At 43.4% G+C, this 26,732-nt stretch overlaps 1 protein-coding gene across 1 annotated transcript in view; it reads left to right on the top strand.

Moving 5' to 3' along the window:
* Positions 1-21,530, top strand: part of CDK15 (cyclin dependent kinase 15) — a 118,966-nt gene extending 97,436 nt beyond the window's left edge. Inside the window, exons 16-19 of the mRNA XM_073807393.1 lie at positions 355-403; positions 7,407-7,546; positions 18,127-18,268; positions 20,678-21,530. Coding sequence (XP_073663494.1) covers positions 355-403; positions 7,407-7,546; positions 18,127-18,236 — 299 coding nt within the window. The 3' untranslated portion in view covers positions 18,237-18,268; positions 20,678-21,530. The remainder of the gene's footprint in view (positions 1-354; positions 404-7,406; positions 7,547-18,126; positions 18,269-20,677) is intronic.
* The last annotated feature ends 5,202 nt before the right edge of the window (positions 21,531-26,732 follow it).

Here is a 26,732-nt window from a genome sequence, read left to right as displayed (position 1 = left end):
CGTCTCTATGTCCAAAATTTCCTTTTTTATTCGGACCCTGGTCATATTAAATTAAGGTCCACCCTAATGACCTCATCTTTACTAATTATATCTGCAACGACCCTGTGTCCAAATAAGGTCAAATTCTGAGGTACTTGGGCCTAGGACTTTGACCTATGAATTCGGGAGAAGGACACAACTCAACCCAGAATGGTGACCTTCCATTTAAACTTAAACTCATTTAGTTTGCCTACCTGATAACTGAATTCCCTGCTACCCCAAGCCAAGAAGAGCATTTAGAATTTTAATAATATTTTTGGCAACAGGATTTTAGGGTTGTTTTTGTCTTTTAACGTGTCTATGTGTGCTTTCCAGAATGGTTCCCACTGCCTAAGCCTCAGAGCCTTCAGAATGTCTGCAACCGGTGAGTACCGCCTTGGAAAGCTTATCTTTCAGCAGGGTTGAAGGGACATTTCCCTGGGCCTCATCCTGATGAACACCCAGGCCCTGAGCACCTTGATCTGGGGGCCCTCAGCCCCAGGAAGACGCCTCTTGGACAGGCAGCCACCTGTGAGTCTGTTAGTTTTTCTCTGTGAACCATTTTACTTCCCGTGAGTTTGGTCATTAAAATTGTTTTGCGCCCCTCAACCCTGCCCGAGGCCCTGAGAACGAGGGAGCGTTGGCCTGTAAGAAGACCTAGTGGGTTTATTATTCTCCGACACAGAAACCAAGTGACGTCACTGAGCAGCTGTTGGGGGGCAACGTGATTCATGGAGGCCACGCTTTCCCAGGCCCTCTCTACGCAGCCTCCGCTCGGACCAGGGCAGACTTTTATTACCAGCTTTCAACAAGTCCCCGGTTTCTTTTGCAAAGTAAAACAGATAATAGAGACATTCCCGGAATAGTTAGCTAACTAAGCCGTGCCAGGCAACCTCAGAGCTAAGAAGAACTCAGTGTTTTCGGACAATGACCAATTACAATAACCAGTATTATTTGATCTGAGAGTAATTAGCCGAGGCTCTGTTCTTTTTGCTTCAGTGAGGAGACAAACAAGGCAGTGAGAAAAACATCAGAGACAGGGGAAAGGGGCTCAAATGTCAAAGAAAAACACCCTCCTGCAGGTGGGGAGAAGAGAAAGAGACCCTCACTGAACGTTTGAACGTTGCTCTTCCCTGAAAATGTGGTAGGGTTTAACCCAACCAAAGTTTGTTTGATTTTTTTCCCCATACTTACTGTTCATGTGCTTTAAAAAGCCTCCACGGAGAGTGGATATCAGAGCACAAAGAGTGAAACAGGTCGGAAGACAGAACTATGAACTAGCAAAGGATCTTTTTTTGGGAGGGACGATTCTCCCCAGGGCGTCCACGCGCTGCACTCTTATTTTCAAACGCACTGTATCACCTGAAACTCCCCGTTGTTTTGGAGACAGGTTCCAGGGAACTGCTGTGTATCATTTCGTGCAAGACGTGCAAACTTCCTCTTGCCCGCATAGTCAGGCTCCCTAACCCCTAACTAGAGGGATTTGGATTTTCATGCTGCCCTGTGGTTTTCTTCCATTTCACCACTGGCTTCCAAAATAAACGGTAACTCCAAACCTGCAGACCGCCTTACTACCCTGCACTGCTGCTGTCGTCACTGTCGCACGGCAGGAGAAAGCACCTGCAGCCGCCCAGCCAGCCCTTCCTTCTAGGCTGAGCAGGACGTGGACTCGCTGAACATCCCGCTTGCTTTTCTGACCATAGGCAACACCTCGGCCCACTGCCTCATTCCCAGCAATACCTCTGCCTTAGCTCAGACTCCTGGCTTCTCTTTGCTCAGATTCTCAAAGCAAGGAGTAATGTCTAGAGATGTGCTGTCTCATACCATAGCCACTAACCACATGTGACTATTTCAATTTACATTATTTAAAATTAAATTTGAAATTCAGTTACTCCAAGGATTTACTGTATAGCACAGGGAATTATATCCAATATCTTGTAATAACCTATAATGGAATATAATCTGCAAAACAAAACCCCCAAAACTGAGTCACTACGCTGTACACCTGAAACAAACACAATATTGTAAATCAACTATACTTCAATTAAAAAAAATTTAGCTGCTCAGTTGCAGTAGCCACACTTGAAGGGCTCAATAGCCACATGTGAGTAGTGGCTACCATATGGGACGGGGCAGAAACAGGATTTTTCCATCAGCTCGGAGAGTTCTATTAGACAGCACTGGCCTAAGTTATCACTTGAGAAACCTCTTGGCTCTGAGAAGGGCTTTGTCATTGAAAGGGGACTAAGGTTAGGTGGGATGCTTGCTGTGTGCCTAGTAGGGGGCTGTACATGTTATTTCACTTATGCCTCACAAATCTCATTCCCATTTCAAAGAGAAGGAAACTGAAGCTCAAAGAAGTTCAGTAACTTGGCCAAAGTCATCAAGCTAAGTAAGCGGTAGGGCTGGGCTTCATCTGGTACCCAGGTCTCTGTGGCTTTGTCAGTTGAGTCAAGTTGCAAGTGTGATGAGTAAAGAATAGCCTTGTTGTCACTGGCTTTTTTACAATATTTCTGCCAAGGAGCAGAGGAACTGTGAGCGGACTGGAAATGCACCTCGAGGCCTTGTCTGGGGTTTGATGGGATTGCGATTAACATGGGCCTGGTAAGTGCACACTCACTGGTTAGACTGATTAGGAAATTATAGGACAGCTTCTCTGATGCTGTTTCTTTCTAGTGTTGGAGATATTTCTTTTTTTTTTTTTTTTCGGTACGTGGGCCTCTCACTGTTGTGGCCTCTCCCGTTGCGGAGCACAGGCTCCGGATGCACAGGCTCAGCGGCCATGGCTCACGGGCCTAGCCGCTCCGCGGCATGTGGGATCTTCCCGGACCGGGGCACGAACCCGCGTCCCCTGCAACGGCAGGCGGACTCTCAACCACTGCGCCACCAGGGAAGCCCTATTGGAGATATTTCTTATTGGGGATATCTGCTTTACCACATCCTAAACTGACAGCACTAAAAAAGTACCCACTCTCCTGAAACAACAACAACAAAAAGGTCACCATCGAAAAAAGCCAATATTTGATATTTGAGTAAAGTCTGCAGTTTAGTTAATAATATTGCCTATTAATTACTTAGTTTTGATAATTTTACTATGACTATCTGAAATGTTAACATTAGGGGAAGCTAGTGAAACATACAACTATTATTCCTGAAACTCTCTGTAAACTTAAAATCACTTCAAAATAAAAACAAATTGAAAAATTGGAAAAAAGAAAGTGACCGCTCTATCCCTGCCCTTTTTCTCTTTCTGTGGATCTAGGGGAAAACAACAAAGAACCCAGCTGAACTCACCGTGACCAGCCTTGTGCTGCAAACAGATAAAGCCCTTCCCCCATCAACCTGCTGGCAGCAATGGCAGTGGGAGAGTTTTATACTCAGAGCCAGGCTGTGCAGAGAAATCAAGGCTGTTGCCTTAGGCCCCTGAGAGCCACCAGATTCCAGATATGTTGAATAACTTTGTATTGTTCATGTTTCTATTGTGGACTTCTAAAATTAAATGTGGATGTCCTCACACCCAGCACATCTTTCAGGATTGATTTACAATTATAATCCTTTTACCACTATCATGAGCAGTGGGGCCCGTGGCAATTCAGGTTGGCTGGAATGAATTTGTTTTCTTTGCACACACAGACAGGAGCTCTCCCGGAATGCTGGTGGAAATGGAAATTGGGACAACTAGCTGATAATCAAAAAATTTAGAGGGTTTCCCTGGTGGCGCAGTGGTTGAGAGTCTGCCTGTCGATGCAGGGGACACGGGTTTGTACCCCGGTCAGGGAAGACCCCACATGCCACGGAGCGGCTGGGCCCGTGAGCCATGGCCGCTGAGCCTGCGCGTCCGGAGCCTGTGCTCCGCAACGGGAGAGGCCACAACAGTGAGAGGCCCGCGTACCGCAAAAAAAAAAAAAAAAAAAAAAAATTTAACATGTTGTATAGTATCCTTCAACCTGGGAATTTCAATTTCCAGAATTTATACTAAGGAAATTATTGCACAAGTACACAATGATTTATCTTTGAGGATATTTGTCACAGCATGATTTTAATAGTAGCCCCTTACACCCCAACAAGAAAGGAAACAACTTCAATAAGCGTTTGGCTATGTGGACTATGGTATAGCTACATAGTGAAATGCTCTGCAGTCATTAAAACTATGTCCCAGAAGGCTATTCAAAGTCCTGGGAAGATGATCAAGACAGTCAAGTGCAAAAAGTAGGTTGAACAGCATGTTTTTTTGTAAAACAAAAAATATATCTGTATAAAAATAAAGGACTAAAGAATAAATAAACACTAAAGCAATGGTGATTATCTTTGAGTGAAAAGGGTCATCTCAGAGTGATGAGATAGCTTCAGTTTTCTTTCCCTGCATTTTCTAAGTGTTCTACAACAAACGTATTATTCTGGCAATGGAACGCTTCTCAATTCTGGAAATGTTACTAGTAGGAGAGGTTCACCAGAGGATTCTTTGTCTTTATTAACAGACTCCCATTAATTGGGTGGTAGGTTCTCTTAACTTTGCAAGGTACTCCTGGCATGTTCCATAGCTAACATCACAAGCCTAACAAATAATATCTATTAACATTTAGCCTATATGGAAATGTGCTAGTAGGCAAAGTAATTTTGCGATGTTCGCTTTTCATGTCAACTTTCATTTCCAAAGTAGGGGTTGTAACCAGTGAAGAATTGTTCGGGTAGGAGTTAGAGGAGGTGGAAAATTGTAGAAATGTGCCAATAAAGGTAATGGATAGTAAACAAGACTATAGATGGCAGAAAGAAGCAGAATTATACAAACATGGAGGTAAATTAACATTTGTGCCCAAAGAAGCAACATCTGTATCCCTAGGGCTCTTTTCTCAGCTCCCAAATAAGAGATCATAGCAAGGTGGAGATTCTTAGGATGCTTGTCCAGAGCAGGTGGTCCTACTATAAGCCTTTACTATGCTACTAGTAAAGGCTCGTAGTCAGGAGGGCACGTATTTGGTTTATACGGGGAAGACCAATGTGAAATTGTCTCACCCGAGGAAAAGCCTTCATGCGTATACTCCGCCTCTACCAGCTGAGAAGCAGAAGTAGGTGGTGGCGGTCACAGTTTGGAGGCCGTGAGATTGAAATAAGTCCCAACGCCACTAAAAGCCTTGACACAACCTCGTGGGAAGGGCGGGGGCCGGGGGGTGGGGTGGGGTCGGGGGAAGGTTGGTTAGTTGAAGAGGAAAGTCCTCAAGAAGTCTCCATATTACTGACCGGTTCCCACTCTCCTTTCTTTCATTTGTCTGCCGGAAGTGGCCTGCTCTGCTTCTGTGTCCCCAACAAGCCCCGTAAGCTCCATCAGCCTTTCCTGGCTTCGGCAGCCACCCCACCTAGATACAGTCTAAATGAAACCAGTATGTACGCCCGAGCTAACACAGGTTGGAACAAGTCCCCTAGCCTTCCTTGCCCAATGAGATCGCAGCTCCTAAGCCCCTTCTCCAGAGCAGTTCTGTAACAATTCAGTTGTTATGAGCAAGCTGGGTGGGAGTGTGCCGAGGAAACACATCTCTGACTGGGGTGCAGTGTGGAGGTGGATGCATCGCTGCCCTCCCCGCCCCCCCCATAACCACCTGTCCACCCGCCCACCCCCGGAAGTTCAGAGAGGTTTCAGGCCCTAATTTCGGCACGCATCCCACTCCACCACCCTGTAGTGAAAACGGATTTTCCCTGAGTCTCCTTCCAGACGGGTCCTGGGTCCTGCTGATTTGAACCAGCTTCTGCACTCTGGACTCCTATTTCATTGGCCCTGAAAATCTGCGCCTGGGCAGGGCACCCTAGATGGAGAAAAGACCCGCCAGCACTTCAGGCCACAAACGACGAAGCAGGCCTCCACCCCTGGTTTCCTCCTCTTCCAGCTGGCCTGGAAATTTGCAAGGACCGGGGATATGCAGATTTCTTCTCTATTTTAAGTCTGTGAAGCATTTACTCTTGAGTTTGAGGGTAGAATTAGTTATCTGTTTGCAGAAAGAGTTTTATGTCATGGGAGTCAGATACCTGAAAGGTTTTTATGCAAATCTTATGCAAAAATTAGGCAAATTCCAACTCTGGGCCAGGGCTTCCTGCATCACTGCATCATGGCACCTGGGGAGGGAAAGGGTATCTGTTTCTCGCTTCAGGTTGGTATGTACATTCAACCTTAAGGAAGCTCATCTGTTTTTGCTTAATTGGGGAGTTGCATGGCCATGCAACTGAATTCTGAACGTCAGGCATCAGTTCGGCAGGTAACTGTCTCTCTGGATCAGCACAGTTTTCTGTCTTGTGCTTTCCACTTGTAAACCTGTCTGTGGGCTCTAGAGATGGGTGTACTTAAATGATTGGCACTAGATTAGCAAAGACTTTCAGCCACTGTAAGTAAATAGGAAGCATGGAAGACCCACAGGGCCTGCAGGGTCAGACCCTTGCCACCCTCCCCAGCTTCATATCAGGCCCCTCTCCTCTTTGTCCCAGGCCAGCAAACTGGCCTTTCTTCCTTTCTTTAAAATAACTCTTCTCCCTCCCACTCTGGAGGTCTGCAACACCTGCCCCTCCCCTGCCCCAGGTCTTCAGCTCTCAGCTCAAATGCTACTTCCTCAGGAAAGTTCTCCCTGACCACCTCCCAAGTCTGGACCTTTTTCTTCCCAATTGTGCTTATGCATTAGTATGACCATTTGATTAGTGTCTGACTCCTCTGCGAGATTAAGCTGCCAGAAGACAGCTTCCCTGCATCTCCCAGATCCAACCGCCTACATAGTAGTTGCTCAGCTAATGGATTTGCTCAACTCCAAATTTATAATTCAACATAAGGTCAACTTGAGGATTTGTCCTTACTGTAATTTGGGTACTTAATTACCTTTCTTGCCTATGCTCTATCTCAGGGGAAACCAATAGAGCTTCTTAGAGACAAACCCTAGGAGCTGAGCTTCAGAAACACTGTAAATAAGGGTTTTTTCCACCCAAGTTTCACCCTCCAGAGTCTCCTCTTTCCCTCTTCCCCTCCTAGGATTCTGTGCTTGCCACCATTGGAACATATTTCCATCTGGGCTTTTCTGCTTGCTAGAGGCCGCTGTGTCCCTCAAAGAAGAATCCTTAATTATATATTTCTGTTTCTATTACTACAATTCCAGGTCCTTTATGTACACCTGGTACCAAGAGCCACGGTGGAGGGGGCGGGGGTGGGGGCTGAATGGTGGCAATGCTGAAAATTTCCCTTAATCTTAGTAACAGGACAGGTAAGAGTTTCAACTTGCCATCAACTTTACTAGTCCCAGACAAATTCTATTCGAAACTCTTCTAGCCATCTCCTTTTCTTTGCTTTTCTTCTTTCCCCCTTGATTTTTCAGAAGTGAGGCCTCTGGAGAAACTCTTTTTCTCTCTCACTTTTCCAGGTTAGGCAGGGCTCCGGAAGCTGAAGACCTGGCCTCCCAAATGCTGAAAGGCTTTCCAAGAGACCGTGTCTCCGCCCAGGAAGCACTGGTTCACAATTATTTCAGGGCCCTGCCTGCTCAGCTGCACCAACTTCCTGATGGTGAGCAAGGGAGTGTGTGTGTGTGTGTGTGTGTGTGTGTGTGTGTGTGTGTGTGTGTGTGTGTGTTTAGTGTATTCATGTACACATATAAGTCTCGGTGTCTAAGTATTTTCTCAGTGCACTGGAGAATTACAGAATTTGCAACCAGAAGTGAGCTTAGAGCTGGGAGAAGCGAGATGGGTTCAAATCTTGCCTGAGGTTTTTTTTTGCGATTTTCTAAAACTCAGAAGTTGAGGGTTGAGGTGACACAGATCTCCTTGTAATGATCCAAACATTTCCCATATACTCACTTACTCTTAGAAACTGGATGAGATGAAAGTTGCCTCTGAGTTTGCTTTCACTAGCATCTGCCAGGAGAAGCAAAACCAAAGTTTCTCACAACTCCCTTTTCTCTTTCAGCAGAGTAAGATGATAGGTGACATGGATATATCAGGAGAGGAGAGCTGGGCCTGTCTTGATTGGTAATCTGATGCTGCCCAAGGAAGTACGGGGTGGGGCATGGGGAGAGGGGAGCGTCCTCCCAGGCTGGACGCTCACGGGAAGCACAAGTTAACCTGAAATCAGCTTTGCTGCCTGGGCATGAAGTCATCCTCCAAACCTGAAAACTTCTGAGAGATCATGTGGCTGGAGCACTCCTCATGTTTCTCAGAAGGTGGCCGGGAAAGGCTGTGCAGAAGTTGTGGGCAGGGCAGTCATGGCCCCGGCTGTTTGTGGGGCACTATCCTTAGGTGGAGTTTCTTTGAAAACATCCAGCATTCAACTGAAAACAGTTTTTAGAAGTCCTGAGCCAGAGAGAAGAAAGCTAATAAGGAAGGTCTAGGGGCTCAGACTGGGGGGAGGGTCCTGGGCTGGGGGGTGTGATGGGGCGAGGATGGGCGTGGGGTGGGGAGCTACTGTTCGGTAGGCTTAGGCATGTGGTCTGGCCAAAGTCTCCAGGGTTTGCAAACGCAGCTCCACTGTAACTGGGACATTGTCCTGCATCAGCCCAAACCTCTTAGTTTGGGATTTCTTGAGGTATTTTATTATTAAAGTGAGTCATTTAGGATCTCCAAAAATAACCATAATCATACAACTGGGGTTAATGTCTTGCTTAATCCTGTAAGAAGAGTCGGTCATCAGTATTTATTAAGTTGCCATCAAGTGTCAAGAACATATTAAGTACTACAAAACTTGAGGGAAAAAAGAGGCTTGTCCTTGACCTCAAGGATCCTATGAAGTGGGAGGAAAAGAGGGTGAGGAAGAGGAAACAGGACACCCTCATACACATATTAGCACAAATCATATCTAAACAGCTAAAGCCTGTGCATAATCAGCTGCAGATGTTCAGAGAATATGTGTGCGCTAAAGGCAATTCTTTGGAGGAACTAGAATAACTCAAGTAAGATGGATGAGACTGGAGGTGACTCTGGAGTAGAATTTGGAAGGAGGGGAGGGACGTGGCTTGGCATATGGGTAGAATAAAGGACATTCCACCAGACCTACAATTCTTACGCCCTTCCTGGTACCTCACCCCAAGCTTTAGCCCCATCCGCTCCCCCACTCCCATCTCAATCCCCTCTTCCCAGTCTGAACCCCTAGATCCCCCCTTCTTAGCTTTCTCCTCTTGGGCTTGGGGCTTCCAGCTACCACTTCACGCAGGTATACACACTGAGGTGTACACACACACACACATTCACGCTCCCTCTCTCCATTTAAAGAAACTTCTCCCATGGGCCCTCCTCCAGGATTTATTATTCTGTGTACTGAGAACCACTGGGGATCTTCAAAGTTTTCTGGGCACCAGCTTTTCCTTGATGAAGAGTAATTAGGAGAAAATCACTGTGCAAACCGATGTGTTGTTAGAAACCTGGGTTTTGATTCATCCTGGTCATCTGAAGCAAAGCCACCAACACAGGGACTCTGGTGTGTGTGTGTGTGTGTGTGTGTGTGTGTGTGTGTGTGTGTGCGCGTGTGTGTGCGTGCACATGCAGGTGTAGGAGAGGGACCAATCTGTATTCCTTCTCTGTTCACCCAGCCACAGAGCCCAAATCTACTTTGACACTTTTAGAAAAATGAAAAGATGGAATCTTGCAGGAGCCTGCCTGTGCTGTCGGGGAGACAAGGAGTGCTCACAGCAGGAGGGAAGTTGACTTTTCTTTATACATATAGGGGTTTTTCCATGCAGAGTTTAAATTATGCCTGATAAAAGGAGTTTCGTGGATGTTTCAGTTCTTTCAAATTCTCCTGGCTTCCTCCCAATTAAATGAGGTTTGTCAAAGCCACAGGGCTCTGCTGCTGTTGCCTCGGCCGACAAGCACTTCCTGCAGCGACATCTCGAATCCCCGAGGGAGAAGATGAAAGGGCCAGCGCCAACAGACAGGGGAAGGGGGGCAGATCAGGGTGTGTGTGTGTGTGTGTGTGCGTGTGGGGGGGTGCAGAAATAGGTTTAGAGACAGATCGACAGATAGGACGTGGACAAGAAGACAGGGAAAGCAAAGGTACCAGGAAAATTGGAAAGAAAAATAGAGTAAGAGAGAGCAGCCACTGGGGCCAGTTCGTGCACCTTGAGAACATTGGCCCTCACCAAGGGCACGTCTTCTAAGGGTGCACTCCCTTGGCCGGGCAGTGCCAGCCTACTTTTTCATTGTCCATGGCAATGAGCCTTTATGAAGAGCCTCCTTTGCAGACAGGAAGAACCGGCCGGTTATCACAGTTCCCAACCCTCAGGGACACAGTCTCCATCCAAGGGGTGGGCTGCCCCAGGCATAAGAACTGTGCAAAAATAAGACATGCTCTTGTGAGTGGTGTGTAAAGAGAGTTTCCCTGCCATAATTATGCAAGAAATTTTGCTCTCTGGTGGCAGTATGGAATCACTTACGGGGTTATATTTGTATTATTTTATTATTCTGGTTTTATTCCGGTTGCAGGATAACAAAGTTGTCACTTTAAAATATATTCTGTTTCCCCTTTGATCTGGGAGATTCCAGCTCTTATTGTCTGCCCTCTGACGAGGACAATTTAAGCATGAAACCTGAGGCTGGGAACCGTGTGAAGAGTGGAAAGACAGCCTAAATCCCAGCGGAAGCAGGGCACAGAAGTTCCCCACAAAATGCAAGGGTTGCTCTCATCCATCCATGTCTGTTTTCAGGAAGCCGAGAGGTCCCAAACAACACTGTCCCTAATTTGTGGCAGTAAGCTTATGGCCAGAGGAAATCGGGGGGTCACTTGCCATGAAAATCCAGGAATTCTGGGCTTAGTTCCCTTTCGGAGCACATTCTTAAGTGGAGAAGCATGAATACTAGAATGGCAAGCATGTGGGAATTTCTGCCAAGCGCTGACATTTTCCCTTATTGACTTTTGAACACCTGAAGAAACATTAGTTGAAGGAGAAATAATTGGTAGTCTCTCTCAAAACACACCCAACAGCAAGCTAATTGCTTTTGCAGATGGCCTGGGAGACACTCTACCCACTCAAGTCATCTGCTTACGGCCACACTTGTGGTCCTCAAGGCTGAGCCAGCAGTGCAGGACATCAGCTGGGGCAGCTAGGACCTAAAATTAGGCCCTTGGCAACTCTCTAATCTTAGCTGCAGGTTCAGCTTCTTCCTTTAATTCCCTTTGCCCTCAGCATGAACTTGGGCTCTGGGAAAGGAACGGCTGCTTAACGACTTGAGAGTGAGGGGAGTAGAAAATCATTAAGCTGCCCCTTCTAGAAACTGGCTCCACTCCGTTCTTGCAAGGAGCCTTCCAAATGTTACCCTTGGAAAGTTAAGACTGATTTTGGAACCTAGCCATTTTGAACCACAGACACTGATCCACAAAAGTATTTTTTATCTCGGGCAGTAAATGCCACGTGATTTAAGAGTCTGGTCCTTAAGCCATGGTCCTTGATCCTCAGGACATCAAAGGCTGTCTCTCTCTGTGAGTTGGTCCCATTTTGCTTTCTAAATCCCAGACGTGAGTCTCTCCCATTCCTTCCTGGTCTAAATCCCCCTTCTCCTTTAAAACAGGTTTCAGCATCTTAAAACAGAAAAAACAAAACAAAACAAAAAACCCCTACAACTTAAAAGCTTGCAATTGATTTTGTAATTTTGTAAAAATACTTTACCAGAGTCCTTCTTGTCATCATATACTTTGGTACCTACAGGGATGGAAGAAGGCATGGCACTTACCTCTACCCTTTGTCGCATCACCCTAGTAGTTCTTCAGCAGGCCTGATTCATATTGCTCCATTAAAATCTGAGTAATTTTTTTTTTTCCTTCCGGTACGCGGACCTCTCACGGCCGTGGCCCCTCCCGTTGCGGAGCACAGGCTCCGGACGCGCAGGCTCAGCGGCCATGGCTCACGGGCCCAGCCGCTGTGCGGCATGCGGGACCCTCCCAGACCAGGGCACGAACCCGCGTCCCTCGCATCAGCAGGCTGACTCTCAACCACTGCGCCACCAGGGAAGCCCGAAATCTGAGTAATTTTTTGTTTTGCTCCAATAAAAGAAGTTCAGGACTTCTTTTAATAATATCTCTTTAATATATTTGAAGATCCCTTTATATCACTTTCTAAAGCTCACTTCTCTAGGCTGACTTCCTTTGACCTCCACCAAACATACCCAGTATAGATTGTTTATTTTACCTTTTAACTGTTTTGCTTCATTATTCTATTCTGAACCGATTCCAATTATTCTGCTTATCTCTGAGACTATGGACCCACCCTAGACTCAGGTTTCTAACATACTGGGAGAGTTATTTTCCAGTTCATTCATGGACGATTTACTGAGGGTCTATTAGATATGAGATTGAGGGATACAAAAATGAATTAGTTATGGACTCTGTCCTCCAAGAGCTTACAGTCCTTAAGGAAATGAAACAAGTATATAAACGGCCGTAGACCAAGTGTGAAGTGCTCTGACAGTTCAAAGGAGGTGAGATTAAACTCCAGCTGTAGGGGTCCAGGATGGCTTTGTGAGTGGGTCTTGAAAGGTGACAGGGTCTGGATGGTTGGGGAGGAAGGATATCCAGGGAGAGGAATGTCATCCTCCTCTGAATGCCATCTACTATTATCTGAAGGTATCTTCTCTTTAATAAGTACAATCCTGACTCATATTCCATCCTAGGTCTTAGTCCTCGTCATTGTATGCCTTCTTGCAGCAATTTAAACATTCTTTAACATGTACCAGCAAAGCTTAGTTTAGCTCTTTGTGTGCTAATGATTTCAAATCTACTCTGTTTATTGCTTTTATTGTCTAGTCTATTCAAAGTTTAACCAGAATATTTTGTCATTCCACAGGCCAGGTTTCGGAGGTTGGGTTTCGTAGGGAAGAGGGAAGGGAGATTCCGAGCCAGGTCTCTCAATCCTATTCTGCTTCTAGGAGTTTATAACCTAACTCAGACCACTCTGTCTACCTTTTTTTTTTTTTTTTTTCTACATCTTTATTGGAGTATAATTGCTTTACAATGGTGTGTTAGTTTCTGCTTTATAACAAAGTGAATCAGTTATACATATACATATGTTCCCATATCTCTTCCCTCTTGCGTCTCCCTCCCTCCCACCCTCCCTATCCCACCCCTCCAGGCGTTCACAAAGCACTGAGCTGATCTCCCTGTGCTATGCGGCTGCTTCCCACTAGGTATCTGCCTTACGTTTGGTAGTGTATATATGTCCATGCCACGCTCTCACTTTGTCACAGCTTACCCTTCCCCCTCCCCATATCCTCAAGTCCATTCTCTAGTAGGTCTGTGTCTTTATTCCTGTCTTACCCCTAGGTTCTTCATGACATTTTTTTTTCTTAGATTCCATATATATGTGTTAGCATACGGTATTTGTCTTTCTCTTTCTGACTTACTTCACTCTGTATGACAGACTCTAGGTCTATCCACCTCATTACAAATAGCTCAATTTCATTTCTTTTTATGGTGGAGTAATATATACAGTGGAATATTACTCAGTCTGTCTACCTTTTAAATCCTCCATGAATCAGTACTTAAGAAGCAAGTTAGGAAGTGTCCTCCATAACACACTTCTTTACCTTCTGTGCTCAGTGTTGTCCTCTACCCACTCTAATACATTAGAATACAAGGTGTTGGGTTGAGACATGGCTTAAGATGTTGCGTAGAGTTAACATTGGTAGGAAAAGTCTGGGTAAACCAAGTCCCTCAGCTCTACCAACTGCTTAAGTTGGTTAAATTTGTTAGCATCATGGACTGAAAGAATCTCCAAATAAAGATAAATGCTTCAGGAAAGAGTTAGAGAGCCTTTGACAAGAAAAGGATCTTGGGACTCATTATTCCATGTCTTCGTTATATAGATGAGTCCCTAACACCCAGAGAAGAGGAATAGCGGCTGCCACTTATTGGGCGTCTATGTGTTTTACATAAATTCTCATTCAATCTAGATACTAACTCTCAAATCTGGAGTTATTATCCTCATATTACATATTAGAAAACTGGGGCTGAGGGAGGCTAATTGCTCAAAGTCATACAGCTAGTAAGTGGTAGAGGCAATATTTGACTGTAAATCAGACTCCCAAGCCACTGTCTTCCACTTCTCATCACTGCTTGCTAAAGATCACAAGGAAATTTAGTACTGTAACACAACCAGGATTAGAACCAAGATCTTGACTCCCAGCCCTGCGACCTTTCCACTCTCTCGTCGTGCTCTATGTTTATTTTAAAGCCTTCCCAGGAAATATGTCACATGTTCCCAGGTAACATGTTCAATATCTCACAATTAAGAGGGCTCAATTTTATGTTTAATAAAGACTCAAGCCCCTGACCTCTTCCTTAATCCTTAATGTCATCTGGTCTTAGTTTGTTCTTTTTCTTTTTTCTTTTTTTTTGTTTTTTTTTGTTTGTAACACAGTCACCCTTGGGTTTTAGGATTTCTTAATCAGTGCTGTTTATTGTTTTTCCCTTACTATTACTTATTCAGTTTTGTAAGAAAAATATCAGGATCCAATGGAAAATTGGGTAAAGGCACAAAATAGCAATTTACACAAAGGAAATGAAAAAAACATACCAACACATGGGATAAATAGGCAGTCTAACTAGTGATTAAATAAATACAAATAACTGTTAAAGTAGTTATTTTTTTCCCTCAACTTAATGACTCCTAACTCCCAGTGCTGGGAAGATTGTGGTAAAATGATTCTCTGCAGATGGTGGTGTAAGTTGGGGCAACCTTTGCAAAGCATTTTGCCATACCTATAAGGAGCCATAAAAATGCTAACAACATTCAACCCTATACTTTGGTTCCTGGAAATTATCCAAAGGAACAATCGAACAGAAAAGAAAGAAAAAATAAAACCAAACCCTAGATGCATAGAAATGTTCATTGTGGTGTTGTCTATAATTTTTTTTAATTCTAAAAGATAAAAGAAACTCTAAATATTCAACACAAGAGAACTGATTGGATAAATATTGTTATATTGACCCAGCATACAGTACTATGTAACCATTTAAAATGATAATTCACAGGAGTGTGGGGTAGTATGGAAGTGTTTACCTTATGACACAAGCTAAAAGAAGGGATACAAAATTGCATATTATAATGCACCTGTGGAAATGTATTATGCATATCAACAAAACTGGAAAGTAGAGTACAAAAGTAAAAATGCTCTTCTAGTTGAGGGGAATTGTGGGTAATTTTTTTCCTTTTTTCAAAGTTTTCTTTCATGTTGATGTTATATTGCCTTTATTGTTTAAAGGAATAAAGTAAGACAAATGGTACAGGGAGTTCAAGCTCTGGATTGAGAGTTTAAAAACTTGAGTTTTCTTCTTTTCTCCCCCAGCATCACATGCCTTATTGGCCCTCATAAACCTCAATTTCTCAATCTGCACAATGGGTTAACACTAGTTTCCTGCACCCCAGATTGACAGAATATTTATTTTATAAAGCTTTTAACTCACTAATTTCAAGGGTTCACATAAATGCCCTCCTGGGAGAATGAGAGGAGGGAGGGAGAGGAAAAGATAAATAGGCACTAATTAATTTTAAACGGAAAGATCATCTGCTTTAATCGGAAATGCATGTGTGCTGTGCCCCTAGTCAGAGTTTTAAGTGCACTCCATGTTAGTTAGCAACTTCAATTTAAAGTACTGTGTGATCCTTTGGGCTTTGAAGATATGAAGCCTATATACATACACATGAGCTAAAATTACCGCTCAGTCACGGAGGCTGTGTGCACTATGAATAATTAAATGCACTAAGCAACTCCAGCTGATGGATTGATGATGTGCAAGAGTAGCACGAAAACCACGTGACAAGGAAAATTACAAGACATTTTGAAATGATGGTTTAATTTCCAAGCTTTCTTTTCAACTTGTGCTTTCTCTTTCAGCCATTACAGGCAAGTAGAAGAGATTTGATTGTCTTGTTTCCTGTGAAAGGTTATTTAGCTCCTCAATGCCATTAAGTCACTTTCTGCACTCCAGTGCACTGAGACTTCAGCAGGTTATCAGCCCAGGAAGAGTAAATGGAGACACCAGGATCGGATTTCTAAAGGAAGGAAAGTTAAAGCAAAGTTTGAAAGCAGTGACAGCCAACAGCCAGGAGCTTAGGAACTCAATTAGACTGAAAGACAACTATCTCATTATCTCATTCCGAAATGATCTAAATACATAAGAATCTCAAAGTTTTAAATAAACTTGTCCTACTGACTGTCTAGATGACTGAATTTCCCTTCTCAAAAAGTTTTTAAACACCCACTTTTGTATTTATTTATTCTAAGCGCAAAGCAGCTGCAATAATTATGCTGTCAGATTCAGAAAGCTAATGAGGAGTCAGCAAATGGAGGGTTTTGCATTTGTGAGATGCTGCAGGAGAACCACTCGGCTGCTTTTTTCCTTCTTTCTTTTTTTTCCTCTTGTTTTCTTTTTCTTTTTCTGTGAGTTGGGAAGGAGAGTCAGGCAGTCCATGGCCAAATTGAAATCCCTTTGATTAACTGGTTGCTTTCCCAGCACTGTTCTGCCACATGTTTCTCTCTCTCTCTCTCTCTCTCTCTCTCTCTCTCTCTCTCTCACACACACACACACACACACACACACACACACACATCCTCCTCCCACCCCCACCCCCATCTCTTTTTCTTCCTCTCTCTCTCTCCCTCTCTCCCTCTCTCTGTCTTTGTCTCTTTCTCTCCCTCCCTCTCTCACTCTTTTTTGCTCTCTCCCTCTCTCTCTCCGTCTCCCCCCGCCCTCCGCCTCCCTCATTGCTATTGAGGAACTATTGCTTTTGAGGGACATCTTCATGCCACTGTCCCCAAAGTAAGAGGACACTTCTTCCTGAGAGACGTTCCCAGAATGGTTTGGACTTGAGTCGATTTGAGAGTAATCTGTAAAGTTTAATATGCACGGTTTGTTTGAACTGTTTGACTGTTTACACTATGACCCGAGCTAAAAGAAAGTAGACTACAAAATTGCGCGTTATAATGTACCTGGGAAAATACATTATGCATATCAACAAGACTTGAGGTCTCCCCTTTCCAGTCTAGCAAATATGTAACTCCAAACCGAAGGAGTCAGGGCCACAGCTTACCCAAGGTATCCAAGACAGAGTCAGCATTGCAGGTTTATTTCTTCCCTTTGGGTGTGAATAGCTTCCAGCAAACAATATTATTACGGCATTTTATGCTTTCGGTGCACCAAAGCTGGAGCTTCTCTTTTTTGTGAAACTGTGTGGTATTTACAGCAACCCAGTTTGTGCAGCTTGTGAGCCTTGGAAAAGCAGTGCCCAAGTGGAAGGATGTCCTGAACAGGTTTTGTGGACGTGCTTTGGTGACGATGTGGCTGTTGCCCCGGATGTTTTTCTCGGATGGTATCTGTGCTAATGCTTGTAACAATGGCTACTGGTTATTAAAGATATATGGTGTATCAGAGCAACTCAAGACGTTTGGCACGTATTATCTTCTCTAAGCTGAGGGCAATCTGCCTGCAAGTTTTCTTATCCCCATTTTGCAGGTGAGCCGCTTAAAATGTTAACTTTTAGAGGACGTGGCCCGTAAGTTTAGCATAGCAAAGCACCCAGGGACAACACACATTTAACAAACACAGGCATTTATAAAAATGCAAACTGTCAGCATTCTGTGAGTCTGAGGGCATAGGTAATATACACATATTTCAAAAACATTTTTTAATCTACAAAAGTTGCACCTTAGAGTCTATTTAAATGGATTGCCAAATGTATCTAATGTAACAGAAATTTGAAACTTTCCAAAACATTATGTAGTCCAGCACCATGCTCACTGCCTGTCATCACCGGGACTCGCGTCCAGACTCCTTGGCCTGATTTTGGCCCTTGTTGTTAGTGTGTGTGTGGCTTCCAGTTCTGCTCCTGTTTGGACCACCTTCAGCACCAAGGTGCCTTTACCCAAGTGTTCATTTGGTAAATATGCATTGAAGTGAATTGAACTGAAGTGAATTGAATAGGAGGCACCTGACAGCTATTCAGTAACGTGAGTTATCCATGAGTCAGTATAAATTATTGATGTATGAGTCTGGCTTACATTTTGATGTCTCTTCGGGTGACAGATATTACAACAGACATAAAAAAATACACCGTGAAAGATCCCAGGAGATAATATGTTGGTGCTTTTCTCTTTTCTTCCCTACAGTGGAGTCTTTATTTACAGTTTCAGGAGTGAGGCTAAAGCCAGAAATGTGTGACCTTTTGGCCTCCTACCGGAAAGGTCACCACCTAGCCGGGTTTAGCAAATGCTGGTGAAAACAAAGGGCGAGATCACCAAGATTTTCCAGGTAAGTGGTTACAACTGTGTGGCTCCTTATGGATGGAATTGAAAATCAACCACTGTCCAGTGAAGACCTGGTTCATGGGTTCAGAGCACCTCTGTCCTGGGCCCGGCTCTTCATTCCCACTCTGGGCACAGAGGCCTAGGCCTCACAGGCTGTGAAAGGAGGATGGCAGTGTGCATCAGCTCCCACTGCCAGGGGACTGATAGGACTCTTGAGACAACCCTTACACGTCACTGTAAGGCCTTGAGCTGACACATTGGAATACAGGACTCCACTGACATGTTAAATTCCCTTAACTACGTAGTTCTCGCTGTCAGCTGAAAGGACAAAATCAGAGGTCAGGATGACCAACTGTCCCCACCTGCTCGAGACCAAGGGGTGTCCCGGGATGTGGGATGTTCGGTGCCAAAATTGACACAGTCCCGGGTAAACCAGGACGGTTGGTCACCGTAGTACTGCAAATTACCACCTAGCCTGCCCCCAGGTGCCAGAGCAGACCTGGTTCAGTCCAGCACCACCCAGGAGGTGGCTTTGGAGGCCTACGAGTGCCCAGTCATCACTGCTACAGGCTTCTGAGGCTACACCTTTTTGCACCATTGCTTACAGGGAGTCCTCTCCAGGCTGAGCTCTGGGAACCATGAGGACCTGATAGGGAGGGAGGACCCATCCACAAATGTCACAGACTCAGCTGCTCTCAGCAGTCTCCTCCGTCAGCCCAGGGCAACCCAGCCTTCCAAGGTAATCTTGAAGAGGAAGGGGCGCTGTAGAGGACTTCCCCAAAGCTACCATATCCTAAAGAGTTCTGCTGGTAGGCACAGAAAGCCAGGTGGGGCAACTCCAAAAGCCACCATAGTATAGACATCCCTAGATCTTACAAGAGCACTCATCCTGGGCCTTCCATGGTGGGTCGAGGGGACAGCAATCTAGATAGAGGAATCAAGGTGAGACCCAGGCACACAGCCAGCCAGCCAGCCCTGTGAGTGACCCTGGCTCTATCCCAGACCACAGTCATTAACCTACGATTTGGCCACGCATCTGGCAACCACAGCTTGCCGTGCTTCCTAGCAGAACTTTTGGGGCCTAGATGGTAATGACTGGCATACTCCCTGCACCACCCCTGCCCCGACGTCATTCACATGGCAGGATTCAGCTCTTTGCCAGTTTCTCTGTTAAAGGCATATACGCATCAAGAACGTCTGCCTTTTGGATCTTCTAAGATCATTGTATTTAGAAATTTGGAAAGATCAGGGAAGTTTAGAATGATAGCTCTTCGTCAGAGCATTTTATGAAATACTGAAGTTTATATTTTGACGATATAAAATTGGAATTACAATGGGCAATACAGTCATAACATGGTATTTCCCAAGTAAAATATTTTCCAGAGCAGAAATTTTACTGTGTAATTATGCCATTTTAAACCCACCAGTTATGAGAACAGCGTATACTTTAGGATTTGCCCTTCATAAAATTATCAGACATTGATGGAAATGGTCTCAGATGGTGGTGCCCCGTAAGACATAACAATTATTTCTATTGTTATTTTGTTTTACTAAAGCCGCCAGGAGGTAGGGAGCTTACCCTGCCTCTCTGAACTACAGTCAGTTTCCACAAAGAATCATTCATTACCTGTAGATGTAAATTGGTCACAATAGAAAATCAATTAAAAGGAGCGTGACAAACTTGGCGTCTGTGCCAGCTGTTGAGGAAGGGAGGGGGCAGGCGGAATGTGCACTGGAGTAATCTCCCGATGTCCCTGGGCCCTTGGTACTAATGTAAGGAGATAAAACCCACAGGAGATGAACCACAACAGGGAGAAGCTGGAGCAATTAAACTGTTTAATAAACGGCTTGGGATCAGCAAAATCTGGGAGTGCTGGAGTCAGGGACTAAAAGTGGTAATCACATGGACACTTGGGGCCTGTAAATCTTTTCCACTAAATTGAATTTATGTTAAAATATTCACTTTTCAGGAGATTCAAAATGTGAATTGGGATATTAGGACTTATAACTAGCAGCAATGCCTGAAAATTAAGACTCTTAAAAGATCCTCAGAATGTCAGTTTCAGGTAGGAAAAACTGTATGCTAATGTCTACAATAGAGAAATGGAACTAAAATTTACTGGGTATATACCATGTGCCAGGCACTTTACACATATTATTTCAAAGCTTGGTGTGTTTTGAATAGTTAGGGTGTGGTGAGGTATAACGATAATTTGTGCATTTGGAGATAGATTTTGATTACCAGGGGTAAGATGCTGCCTCTGTTAAAATTTATTATCACCTTTTCTATCTATCTATCCATCTGTATTTATATATAATTCCATCAATAACTTTGCAATAATATTTAACAGGTTTCCTTACTCAATCTGTTATTCATGATTCTGATTTTTTTTTATTCTTCATTCACTTCCAGGACTACCTGTATTGCTGTTTCCGTTTTAATTTGCTTCCACTTACTAAGAAGCTTCAAATCTAACTCCACACTGGACCAAGGGTTTTATACCATCACCTGTGATGTGGAATATTTTAAATATGATGTCCAAGGCAACAGTGCATAATACTTGAGGAAAAAGCAATGAAAGGTTATTGCTGCTGTCATTTGCCTAGAACTTAACAGTGATTGGCTCAAAAATTAGACATAGATTGAAATCATCTGAGAAGAGAACTTTTGAATAATTTCATTCATTTCGTTATTTGATAGAGTGATCCTTGGGCCAGAAGGAGAACAGGACAGAAGGGAGACAACAATTGAAAGACTTTGGAGACAGAGCTGGTGCTTGCAGAGGCCTGTCACTCCTGTGGTCACTTACAATTTCCCGCAACAAAAGGACTTCTGTGGCAAGGAGAGGATTAGTCTAAAGTTTAGAAAAGTCTACAGGGAAGGTGGTTTCTTGGATAAAGTTGTCAACGAAAGGAGTCTTGCTTAAGACTCTTTGTTATGATTTCCTAGGGGGCGCTTCTTCCTTCACTAACTGGATTGTCAAAACACATTACCGCCCCATCCCAGCCAGATTTTGGGAGTTTGGATTGAGCTGCTGGTTAGAATTAAATTTCAGGCTGTCTCCTTCTACTGAATCCTAATTGTCTGTGATGACAGCAAAAGTGATGAGTAATCTCAGCTCTGACTTGATGGCAGAGATACTGAATAGATAGATAAGAGCAAAGAGTTCCAAAGTTGTAATTCAAGTCCTGTTGCACCATGAGATACACATGCTTGTGTGCACACACATAAGCCTCAAATAAAATGAGGGATCTGTCTCGGCTAACATGTGTTTCATTTTCTACAATGGGTCCTTCTAAAAGAAGCTGGGGAAACTCAAATTACTTCATCTGGGGATGATCTACTCAGGAAATGTAGTAGCCTAGAAACCAGAGACCGCTATATAGCCTTTAGAAGAACAAGGAGGAACTAATTAAGAGAGAATTTAAAAATAGTACCTAGGCACTCAGAGTCTGAGATGGAAGGAGGAAAAATGTACACAGATGGTCCAAAGAAATCTACCTTACCGAGTATTTGATTTTAGTAAGGCATTTGACAAAGCCTGTCCAGATATACCTGAAAGATGAAACTGTGTGGGCTGGGTGATGAGGCAGATCTATGTGCTCAAAGAACAGTGGCCTTACTGGAGAAAGGCCAGCAGTGGTGTGGTACAAGTTTCAGCCCTAAGTCCTATTCTGGTCAAATGTTTTTATTATTAATCACTTGAATAAAACTGGAGAAGGCACACAGTTTATTCGTATAACTCATTAAAGTAAGTACTGTTATTACTCATTTATTACTTCCACTTTACAAAAGAGGAAACTGAGGCTCAGAGAAGTTAACTAACTCCTTTGTGGTAGGACAGCAGAGGTAAGGTACACACCTGAGGTCTGGCGGTCTCCAATGTCTATGATCTTTCCAGTAATCACATACCTATCAAATCTGTAGCATACACAACTCTTGAAGAGGCAGCTGACATCTAGCATTGGATCATGATTCAAGAGCCTGAGATCTTGCTAAAAGCTTATGTGTAGCATTACACACCTATTAGAATGGTCAAATTCCAGAACGCTGCCAGCACCAAATGCTGCCAGGGATGTGGAGCAACAGGAACTCTCATTGTTGGTGGAAGTGCAAAAGGGTACAGCCACTTTAGAAGACCGCTTGGCAGTCTCTTACAAAACTAAGCATACTCTTACCACAGACCCAGCAATCATGCTCCTTTGTATTTACCCAAAGGAGCTGAAAAGTTATGTCTACACAAAAACCTGCACACAGATGTTAATAGCAGCTTTATTCATAATCGCCAAAACTTTAAAACAACCAAGGTGTCCCTTTGTAGATAAGTGGATAAATAGACTGTGGTACATCCAGACAATCGAATATTATTCAACAGTAAAAAGAAATGGAGCGATCAAGCCGTGAAAAGACGTGGAGGAACCCTAAATGAATATTACTAAGTGAAAGAAGCCGATCTGAAAGTCACATACTACATCATTACAACTATTTGACACTCTGGAAAAGGCAAAACTATAGAGACAGTAAAAAGATCGTGGTTGCTAGGGGAGGGAGGGAATGTTGAATAGATGGTGCACAGAGGATTTTCAGGACAGGGTAACTATGTATGATACTATAATGGTGGATACAGATATACGTCATTCATCAAAAATGTGTCCAAACCCATGGAATATACAACACCAAGAATGAATCCTAATGTAAAACGGACTTTGGATGATAATGATGAGTCAATGTGGGTTCATACAGTGTAACAAACGTAGCACTCTGTGGAGGGCGTTGGTAATGGGGCAGGCTGTGCATGTGGGGGGAGGGGTGTATGGGAGCTCTCTGTACCTTCTGCTGAATATTGCTGTGAACCTAAAATTGCTCTGAGGGCTTCCCTGGTGGCGCAGTGGTTGAGAGTCCGCCTGCCGATGCAAGGGACACAGGTTCGTGCCCCGGTCCGGGAAGATCCCACATGCCGTGGAGCGGCTGGGCCCGTGAGTCATGGCCGCTGAGCCTGCGCGTCCGGAGCCTGGGCTCTGCAACGGGAGAGGCCACAGCAGTGAGAGGCCCGCGTACCACAAAAAAAAAAAAAAAAAAAATTGCTCTGAAAAATAAAGTCTATTAAAACCAAACCAAAAGAAAAAAACCCAGAAAATAAAAAAAGCTGATGAGCAACAGCCAATACATTCCTATCAAATTTCATCTGGTTTAATTTCTTACACTTTAGGCTTAAAATGTCAACAAGTTAAGTAAGGCTTAGTGGAAGTTGGCACTTTTAACTATAATATGAATTAATAGTATGTCTGGCTGCCCACAAAAGATAATGCTAATACTTGTGGTTGATATAAATGAAGGAATAAGAGGGTGTCCCAGAGAAGGGAATTAGTCAGATCACATCTAAATTATTGTTAAATTTCACTCTACCCATCACACTTTAAAAGAAACATCATATTGAAGTAAATATTTATTGTGCATCTATTAGTTTACAGATTTAATCCTGTTTAATCCTCTTAACAAGTAAGAGGTAGGTGTAATTATTCCCCGCCTTGCAGAGAAGAACACAGAACTTAATTTAAGCATCTAGGGTTTGATGCTCAGACTCTGTCCCCAAAGTCTGGGCTGCACGCTCCAAGGAGGGCTGCTAGGAGAACAGAGGGCACAGAGACCAGGGCACAAGAAGGAATACTCCAAAAAGGGAAAACCCAGGGGCAGAGAAATTCCCTTCAAGGAATTGAGGGTTCTCATGGAGCAAAGGGGCTGGCTCTCTGCTGGGTGGCTGTGGAGCCGGGACAAATACGTACATTGAAAGCTCAGAGATGGTATTTTTGATACAGCAGGAAGAGTTCTCCAAAAATTTCACCTGTCCACCAATGAAATGAGCTCCCACAGCAGTAGTGGACTTCCTTTTTGCCCCAAAAGAGATAGAAAGCTGTAGGAGGGATTCCCATATTGGAAATTAGAATAGCTGACCCCTAAGTTCCCATCTAATTCAAAGATGTCTAATAAGGGCTTTTGAAGAGCTGTGGAACGACTATACTTGGAATTATAGTAAGATCCTATTGTTGTAAGAACAGGTAGGCTCATTTTGGGGTTTTTTTAAAGGATTTTTTAAAAAGTAAAAATTGACAAAATTATTCTCTTTAATTATAATGGAAGATAAATCATGCTTGTGTTTCCTTCTTTTTCTCCTTTAATGAATGGATTTGCCCATTCAAAAGCTTAATAAAAATTATGTATGAAACACCAAAACATTATTCTAATCTTCGTTTCTTCCTTGATTCTATCAAAGGAGCATTCCTGTTTGTGCCTATTTTTTTCCTCCCATGTTTTTGTTGATTCCTTTGTATAGGCATATACCTGACTTTAAAAAACATGAGTTATTTTTGTTCAATTAGATGTATTAGTTATTTAATAATGCTTACTTTTTCAGTCACTAGTGCTACTCACCTAGTATTTCTGTCTCCCAGACTCCATAATTGGATGACACTTCCTGGCTCTCTGGTGGATGAATAGGGCTGTATGATTAGCGCTAGCCAATGAATTGTGAGTGGAAGTGATATGTATCACTTCTGAATCAAGCATTTATTTGATTGCCAGTGCAACACACTCCAGGTCTCTCTTCATTTTTCCCTCTGTTACAGTGACCAGCAGCATTCAAGATGGTCCCAGAATGAAAGGATGTAGAACGGAGTCCCCAGATGATGTATAATGAATATATAGTGAGAAAGAGAAATAAAACTTTGTTTTAATCCATTAATATTTGGAGATTATTTGTTACTGCAGTGTAACCTAGCCTATCCTGACTATTCTAGGTCACATAAAACATGTTGGTCACCGTCCAACACGGAAGTTACTACCTACATGTGACTATTTATATTTAAATTTAATCAAGATCAAATTTAGTTCCTCAGTCACACTAACCACATTTCAAGGCCTCCATAGCCACATGTGGCTAGTGGCTACCATAATGCACGATGCAGATATAGAACATTTCCATTATTGCAGAAAGTTTTGCTGAACAGTGCTGACAGAGTGGTAGGATTTTTATGAGAATTGGTAACGTTGTCTTCTAACATTTCTTGATACTTTAAGTGCACATCCAATACCACCTTGGAGTTATTCTCAAAAATTTTTGCCTTTTTATAATGAAATCTCTAGGAACATCCAATGGAAGTTACTTTCTGGAGGAAAATAAATCACTCTGAGCAGTTACAGTTCTTAGAACCAAAGTGTTCAGACTTTCCTGAAGGTTACACTGACTGACACCTTTTTGTTACTCTCAATGCCTTTCATAAATGAATTCCCAGAACAGTTTTATTTTAGTCCATCCTCTCTGAATCTATTCACATTTTCTACTTCTAACTCCTCTGCATCCCTAAGTAGGTTAATAGGCACCTGGTATAAGATCTGAGGTGCTGGGTAATGAATTCATCCAAGTTTATTGGCATTCTTGTAAACAATTGTTTCTTTTGTAAGAACTGTCATTGGATATTGCAAGAAAAATCTTGCAGGAGCCCAAAACTGAACCAAGATATAAAATAATCTTTCCCATCTATTCATTAATTTAGTCCACAAACATCTGCAGTAGAAATATAAAAAACGTTCCCCCAAGGATCCTGTAGTCAGCTGGGGCATTAGGTGGAAATAAATACAAGATCCAATGACATTTCAGTCCTCCCTGTCATAGAGGAGATGACAATTAATCTTTGTCTTCAAGTGAGAGTTTTCCAGGCAGGCAATTGGTGGGGGCGTGGGGAGGAGGGTGAAAAGAAGATAGCCCTGTGTGTGGGAAGTAAAGAAAGGACAGGATGGGTTTTGGCTGTAAGAAATTGAAACCCCCCATTCAGTGGCTTAATCCATGAGGATATTAGGTCACATAAGAAATCTAGAAGTACCTAGATTTAATTCCAGTTTCCAGGATTAATTAACTGATGGGTCAAAGACATCATCAACAACCCAGGTTCCTTCGTCTTTCTTCACTGCATCTTCGGTGTCCTTCATTGCCTAATTCTCAGGCTGGTTCCTATCATGGTCACAAGATGCTGCCACAGCCCCAGGCATCACATACAGGTATGACAATGTCTGGTAGAGGAAGAGGATGCCTCTTCCTGTGTGCTTATTTTTCAAAGAAAGCATGGTTCTCTTCACACCTTACTGAACAGACGGTCACATATCCACTCCTGAACTGCCAGCAAGAGAAATTAGATGACGCTTTAGAATGGTCAGGATTTGCTACTGGATTTGATCTGAAGCGGGGATCTCTTTCCTGAGGGGCAAGTTCCTGAATAATCAGTTTTCTCTTAACTGGGGAAGAAGTGAGGAATGACTGTTGAACAGTCAACCAAAGAATCTGCCATGGCAACTGTCTGTGGGGTGTAGTGGTGCAGTGAGTGGTGGGAGATGAAGAATGGCTGTAAGGTTTCCAGTCTGTGGGCCTGGATGACTTGTTATATCATTTTTAGTCAAGCAATTAGTTCAGGAGAGG

Source organism: Tursiops truncatus, chromosome 7, assembly GCF_011762595.2.
Source record: "Tursiops truncatus isolate mTurTru1 chromosome 7, mTurTru1.mat.Y, whole genome shotgun sequence".
Lineage (NCBI taxonomy): Eukaryota > Metazoa > Chordata > Mammalia > Artiodactyla > Delphinidae > Tursiops > Tursiops truncatus.
This window is presented reverse-complemented; position numbering and strand designations above follow the sequence as displayed.